This window comes from Ochlerotatus camptorhynchus, unplaced genomic scaffold (genome assembly GCF_037179485.1).
Source record: "Ochlerotatus camptorhynchus isolate MF236.1 unplaced genomic scaffold, CSIRO-AGI_Acam_v1.1 ptg000687l, whole genome shotgun sequence".
In the NCBI taxonomy this organism is placed as follows: Eukaryota; Metazoa; Arthropoda; class Insecta; order Diptera; family Culicidae; genus Ochlerotatus; species Ochlerotatus camptorhynchus.
Window position 1 is genome coordinate 24,367 of NW_027041164.1, and position 7,869 is coordinate 32,235.

General features: G+C 49.4%; 1 protein-coding gene across 1 annotated transcript; it reads right to left on the reverse strand.

The window, feature by feature from the left end:
- Window positions 1-723: 723 nt before the first annotated feature.
- Window positions 724-5,447, reverse strand: LOC135714654 (uncharacterized). The gene is made up of 2 exons (XM_065238036.1): window positions 839-5,447; window positions 724-777 (listed from the first exon to the last, which is right to left on the reverse strand). Exon 1 carries the CDS (start codon window positions 5,445-5,447, stop codon window positions 1,200-1,202), a length of 4,248 nt encoding a protein of 1,415 aa, XP_065094108.1. The 3' UTR covers window positions 724-777; window positions 839-1,199.
- Between the last annotated feature and the right edge of the window lie 2,422 nt (window positions 5,448-7,869).

The following is a 7,869-nucleotide window of genomic DNA, read 5'->3' on the forward strand; positions in this document are numbered from 1 at the left end:
GGCATCTTGCCATTACGGTAAAAAGGCCATGGAGTGGTACGTCGCCAACAACGTGCAGGTGGTTCCCATGGACAAGAACCCTCCCAACACGCCAGAGCTCCGCCCAATTGAGAAATACTGGGCTATTGTCAAGCGGAACCTAAAGAAGACCAAAAAAACTGCTAAGGGCGAGCAGCAGTTCAAGGCAAACTGGCTTTCTGCGGCGAGGAAGGTGGACAAGGTGGCTGTACAAAGTCTGATGGCAGGGGTCAAGCGTAAGGCCCGGCAATTTGGATTTGGAAAAGCGGAAGCCTAACTGAATATTTTTCCTGAATTTTATACTAATTGAACTTGAAAAAGAAATTTAATTTGATTTTTTAAATAAACGATTTCACCGATTTACACGCGTTTTCCCTTGACCAAATTTTGACCGTATCACCCTTTAACAAGACATTATGCGACTAGACCACCATGCGTCGTGACTATGTTACAGTTGCTATAAATCAATGGAGATGCATGGTAATCTAGTTGCATAGGTCGCTATGATAACTTGATAACTTCAAAAAAATATCTCAAAAACGAAAAAAAAACATCGCTGATTTTTTTATATGTTATGCAATAAAGCCTAAATATTCAAGGAAAAATATAAGAACATATTGCGCCCTCTGTCTACAAACCATGAAAACCGTAAAAAAAAATACAATCAGTGTTTTTCAATTCAAAATCCCAATTTTTAATATTGTTCTCGATAGTCAGAACAAACACCGTCTTTTAGTTGCAAACTTAGCAGCTTCAAAGCTGTAATTTAATTGTTAACATTAGTGATGATACAAAGGTAAGTATAATACAATAATCTTACATTTTCAGTGTTCTTCTTCTTTTGCCAGGTCACCGTCTACCACGGATGGACAATTCCGACACGATCTATAACCAACGGTAGGTATTTAGGTCCATTTTAGGCTAGGCAACAAGCTAGGTAAGTACTATTATTCTAATTTTAGGAACAACATACCTCAATTCTAATGAATGATCCACTTACTACGTGGAAAACCGCGAAATTATAAATACAAATCGAACTGTAATTACAATAAACGTTTTAAATCACAATTCTTCAATTATTAATCGCTAAACTTACAAGCTATTTCACCTCACTAGAATTCACTTCTTTATTTTTCCTCACAAAGAAACCAAAACCAACTTCTACAACTATATGCGTTTCTTTACATTCGATCTGTCATTCGCTTCGCCCGGCACTGGCGTTTCGCTCGCGAGGGTTCGGTCAGTTGGTTCACCCACAATTCGCCGCGTCGAGGGGTATCGGCGACATCCCCCAACCCGTGAACCACTTCCGTTTCCGGAGCGACTGCTTCCGTACTCCTGTCGTTGCTTGCCACGTCCAGAACCGCCAGCTTAACCGCAGGTCTAGCGAACACTCCTCTAGCTGTCTGTACCGTAGCACGCCTCACCTGCCCAGATTTGTCCGGAAAGGTCTCACAAATACGTCCTCGCTCCCAATGATTCTTCGAATTTTCGTCGACTATCACGACTAGATCGCCAGGTTCCAGCGGCTTCACTGCATCGAACCATTTCGTACGCCTCGTTAGCATCGGGAGATATTCTCGAACCCATCTGCGCCAGAATTCGTCCACGATGTGCTGCGCAAGCTTCCAGCTGTCTCGAAGGATGTTACCGTTCACAGGTTCGGTTGCTGGTTGCTTGATACCGGTTGACCCATACAGCAGAAAGTGGTTTGGCGTGAGTGCCTCTTCGTCTGCTGCCTCCAAGGGAACGTAGGTCAGCGGTCGCGAGTTGACGATCGCTTCAGCCTCCAACATGATCGTTTCCAACACCTCATCGCTTGGATGACGCGGACTATCCGATACTGCCTTCATCGCTACCTTTACGGACTTGACCATACGCTCCCATGGTCCTCCCATGTGCGGAGCCGCTGGAACGTTGAAATGCCACTGGGTGTTCGCGTTGGTGAATGTAGCAGCGCAGTCCTCGACGATGTCCTGGATCTTCTGCTTCTCTTCAGACAACTGGCGATTCGCTCCTACAAAGTTCGTGCCGTTATCGGAAAAGACTTCCAACGGTGCGCCCCGCCGGGCCACGAATCTCCTGAAGGCCATCACGCAGGAAGTCGTTGAAAGGCTGTGTGCCAGCTCCAGGTGAACCGCCCTCACTGTGAGACAGGTGAACAGGCAAATCCACCTCTTCACCACGCTGCGTCCGACTTTGACTTCGAAAGGTCCCATATAATCGACACCGACGTAAGTAAACGGCCGAACGAATGGTGTCAACCGTACCTTTGGCAGTGGTCCCATCAGCGGTGGCACCGGAGCAGCTTTCAGCACTTTACAGTGTTGACAAGCTCTGCTGACTTTACGTACGAGAGTCCGAAGCTTCGGTATGTAGAACCCCTGCCGTAGTTCATTTAAGACTGTTTCTCCGTTGGCGTGAAGGAACCGCCGGTGGAAAGAATCCACCAGAAGGAAGGTGATACAATGATCCCTTGGCAATATTACGGGATACTTTGCCGTGTATGCAATGTGCGGCGCGTTTCCAATCCGACCTCCTACCCGAATGACTCCGTGATCATCGATGAATGGAATCAACGATTGCAGTGAGCTTTGTTTCCGAACGCTGCGACCCTTGCTCAGCTCGTGAAGTTCCTCCGAATACGCCTGCGCTTGGGCCTGTCGCCAAAGTGACTCCTCCGCCTTCTCGAAATCCTCTTGTCCTGGACCTTGTCGCCATTGTGCATCACTCAGCGTGCGCTTCCAGAACCGTAGCGCCCTGTGAACGTAGGCCATCGTACGGACTAAACGATTCCAGCTTGAAAAACGTTCAGCATCAACTATCTCCACCGTCGTTTGGTGTACCGCTACCATTCGAAGTTCTTCGCTTGCCGCGTCTGCTTCGCTTACTTCTGCTGATTGCTTAGGCCACTGCCCTTTTGGATCTCGTAGAAACGATGGACCTTGAAACCAACGGTTTTCTGGATCAAACGATGGTCCCGAATTCCACTTGGTGGCGTCATCTGCCACGTTGAGCTTCGACGGTACGTAGTGCCATTCATCAACGCTTGTGAGCGAAAGAATCTCGCCCACCCGAAAAGCGACGAACTGGTGGTACCGACGGCTATCCGAGCGCAGCCACGCCAAAACTGTCGCTGAATCCGTCCAAAGGAACCGTTTTCGAATGTTGAGGGTTAGCGCCGAACACACGTTTTGCAATAAGCGGGATCCCATCATGGCAGCCTGAAGCTCCAAGCGTGGAATTGAGAGCGTCCGAAGTGGCGTAACTTTTGTTTTTGCTGCTACCAACGAACACCAGCTACCTCCGCTGAACATCATTCTCAGGTAAGCGACACACGCACATGCCGCTACGCTTGCATCCGTGAACACGTGGACCTCGATTTCGTCCACCTCCTGTGGCAGAAGACTTCCGAAAAAGCAGCGCGGAACTTTCACCTCGTCGATCATCTCATACAGCTCGATCCATCTACTCCATAGTTCGTACAGTTGTTCTGCTATGGGCTCATCCCAGTCAGTACCCGTTCTCCAAATCTCTTGCATCAGGATTTTTCCCTGCACAACGAAGTGCGCCACGAATCCCAAAGGATCATACAGTTTCATCACGGTCCGCAGTACTTGCCTCTTCGTTGGAATCGGTCCGTTACTACCCAAGACTTCTTTGAGCCCTGTCTGATCGAAGGTGAAATGATCCGCTGAAGGTACCCACACGACACCCAAGACGCGTTCGTAAATTTCATTCTTGTCGAGGCTCAGCGAGTTGCTGGCTGTCGATCCAGTCTCCCCTAGACGATTGAGCACCTCCTGCGAGTTGGACAGGATTTTGCCGAATTCGAAACCTGCTGCTGCGTGAATAAGCTGTACTTGGTTGACAAGCTGAACTGCTTCCTCCACCGAGTTGACACTGTCGAGGAAGTCATCTACGTAATGGTTGTTAATGATTGCGTTTGTTGCTCTGGGATACAGCTCCGCGTAGTCAAGAGCGTTTTTATTCTTAACGAACTGTGCTGTGCATGGTGAGCTGGTTGCTCCGAACATAGCGACGTTGATCACATAGACCTGCATTTCATCTTCCGGACTGCTACGCCATAGGAAGCACTGTGACCACTTATCCACCTCTCGAATGAGGATTCTCAAGAACATTTCGCGGATATCGGAGCAAACTGCGATTTTGCCTTCCCTGAATCGTAGCAAAACATCTACGAGCGATACGAGAAGGTCCGGCCCCTTGAGAAGCATGTCGTTGAATGAAACTCCACCAGCCTTCGCGGCGGCATCCCACACCATTCGAATTTTGTTGGGTTTCTTAGGATTGGTCACCACCCCTAACGGAAAGTACCACACACTCTGAGGGTTCGCATTCGCAACCTCTTCCACTGTTACCTTGCGAACGTACTGCTTCTGCTCGTAACTCTCGATTTGCTCGTTCACCTTTCTACGCAACTCCGGATCCTTTGCCAACCGTTTTTCCAGTCCTCTCAACCTACTGATCGCCATTTGGTAGCTGCCCGGAAAGTTCACGTTGTCCTTTCTCCAAAGCAAACCCGCCTCCATACGAGTTCCTCTCCGTACCGTTGTCGCTTCCAGAATGCTGCGTGCTCGTTTGTCCTCCTCGGATTCGAGCTGCTGCATCAAAACGGCATCTTCTACTGCGAAGAACTTTCGCATCGAATCGTGTAATTCGCGGTTGCTAATGTCTTCACAGGCATGGATGTGCAGCTGCTCAACTGATCCTTCAGTTCCAGAATTCCTCCCGTATACGCACCAACCTAGACGAGTTTTGGTTGCAACTGGTTCGCTGCTGCTGCCTTCACGAGTCTTCAAGCTAGTGAGCAACCGTACGTGTTCCAGCCCGATGATCATGCCAGGCTTAGCGTTGACATAGCTAGCCACGGGAAGACCTTCAAGATGCGGGAACGTATTCGACAGCTCTAAATAGTCCAACGTTTGACTTGGAAGCCCTAGCTCGCGCACCGTTCGCACGTTGCCCAGTTGGAATGTTTCCTTCTTCCGAGCTCCGGATATCTTCACGCTTATTCTCTTGGATGTCTTCTCCTGTCTACTGATCTTGCCGGTCCAACTCAGCCACAAGTTATCGGGTTCACCCTCTATGCCCAACTGTGCAGCGATTTCCTCCTCGAGTAGCGTCGATGATGATCCGTCATCCAGGAACACGAAAGTTTCAACTTGTTTCCCCTCTCCGTACAGCGTAACTGGCAAATAGCGGAACAGCGAAAAGGATTTCGTGTGGTGATGATTTTGATGAACAGTCTCGCCAGACCTTGGACCATCAGTAGTATCATTGCGGCTACTGTGCAGCAGCATATGATGTCGAACTCGGCAACTATCCACTCCGCATTCCTTTTTCGAGCGACACGGCCATTTACGATGCGGTATCAAGCACAATCGGCACAAGTTCTTCTGCCGCATTGCCTTCCATCGGCCTCCGATGTCCAACTCTTTGAAACTGGAACAGTTCAGGATCTGATGACCATCTTTCTCACAATACGAACACGCTTTTCACGTACATTCGCCGCCTGCACTCTCCTTCTTCGATACGCTTGGCGACACGTTCGCGTGAGTGAAAAGCTTTTCCTTTTGCTTCGACTTTTCCACTTTTTGGTGTTTGTGGTAGTTTTGGGCGGATTCCACGTCGATGCTTAGCTCGGCAGCAAGGTTCACTAGTCCCGACATGAAGCTGTTGAATGTCGCTAGGTTGACGTTCGCTGACGATTGTTTGAACGTACCCCACTGCATCTTCAGCGAGGTGGGTAATTTGTCGACCAACTCTTGTAGCAGCATTGGATTTGATAAATGTGCTTGCTGATCAGCCAGGATGATATGATCGACGAGATTTTGAATCACCAACCCGTACGCGACGATGGTGTTCAAGTTATCATACTTCGGCGGCGGAACGTTTCTCACCTTCTTCAGAAGAGAACTAATCAGGATCTCTGGCCTTCCGTATAGCTTATGCAACGTTTCCATCACGTACGGGACGGATGCTGGCAGGAGTAGACGACTTCTAACTGCCTCAAGTGCGGAACCTCCCAAGCTACGTTGCAATCTGGCCAGATTCTCGGCGTCCGTGTACCCGCAGACCTCCGTCGTGTTTTTGAAGGAACTGTAGAACATAGGCCATTCCTGGGGATCCCCGCTGAACTTCGGCAACTCGCGTGGCATTACTTGCCGAGCTGCCAATTGGGCACTGGTCGGTCCCAAACTGACTGGCGGAGGGTTCATATTCCCGTAGCACAACGATGTTGGTATTACCGAGGGCGGTATTTCCGGTCCTATGACGGGATATGGACAACTTGATGGTGGGTACGGAAACGGCACTGAGTATCCGGAGTAAACGTTCGAATAGTTTGGAATCCCCGGTCCCATACTTGCGGTGGTTGTAGTTGGTAACAACGGAGGATTTATGGGCATTGCTCCATTGGAAAAAGGAGGATACTGGAACGAACCAACCGTTGACGAAACAGGCGGATTCACGGAAACGAGAGGTACTGGTTGAAACGAAGTCGAAATCGGCAACTGTGGCAACGATGCGACTGTGGCAGCACCCAGATAATGTTGTGGATTTCTAATGAGGCCACTCGAACTATACGGTATCGACGGAATAACCCCGGCTGCACTCGAAAGCATGCCTTTCATTTCCGGGCACGAATAGACCGGTGCGAAGCCGTCACAGACGAGTGGAACGCCAGACCGAGTCGCTTTTGGAATCATCGGTACAGTCGATACTATCGACGAAGTAAACGCCGGCGCCGCGGCCACCGAAGTGACGAAACTTCCACCAGCTGTCACGACCGTCGTTAATGGAACAGCAGCAATCGTGGGTAGATGAGATGATGCGCTTCCTGGTATCGGTACGACATTCGACTCGTAAGACTTCGCCAGAGCGGTAACGTTCCCACTGGGAACAGGAATGGTCGGATCCGGATAAAGTACTCCAAGATTCAACGAAACAAGGCTGCTTGAAGTTGAATGCATTGGTAATGGTACCACGATCCCGGGATTTTCCTTGCTAACAGCTGGGACTGACAGGGTAGCTTTCTGTCCAGACGTTGTGGGCTTCGACTGTCCAACTCCGTCCAGTTGGGCTCCCTTTTTAAGCCATTTTTCCAGCTGTTCGCGCCTACTTTTCACACTGACTCCGCTTCTCCTACTTGAAGAATCCTTCTCTTCTCCAATCTGCATCATCAACTCGTATTTCTGCCTCAAGTACTCCTGTTCTTCGTCGATTTCCTTCAGCTTGGCCTCTTCTTCCAGTTTACGGATCCTCTTTTCTTCTTCCGCACGTTTCTTCCTCAGCTTCCGTTCATCCTCAAGGAGTTGAAGGCTGAGCTGTAATCTCTGCGAAACTCGACTGCTCTTACTGACGGACGACTCGTTGAATGATACACCCGACTTCGATGCACCACCCTCCCAGTCTGTCAGGCAATTGTTGCACTTGAAACTTCTTTCCGGCTGCGCAATAGACTCGCTGACACCCGCGCACTGAAAGTGTATCCACGATTCGCACACATCGCAACACACCATATCATCATCGGTATCCGCACGATTGCACTTTTTGCAATGCTTTTCATTGCTAACCGAAGTCACACTGTTTGCGTCCGACATTTCGAGATCGACCTAAATTAACCTGACAACCGTCTCTAGTGAAGCTTGACGACTAACTCTAATGCTAACGACGATACTCACAACCGACGAAGGTGACAGAATCAAAAAAGGCACTGACTTTATTATGCTGCAGTTTCGATGTCGGTCCGCAATCGATGCGAATTGTCGTTGTTGTTGTTGTTGGTCGTCTTCAACGGTGGGTCGTCTCGCTGTCTCGCTGCTGTGA

What these genes read in the sequence shown, in the direction of transcription:
- LOC135714654 (XM_065238036.1), bottom strand. Translation starts at nt 5,447, where the DNA reads ATGCGGCAGAAGAACTTGTGCCGATTGTGCTTGATACCGCATCGTAAA.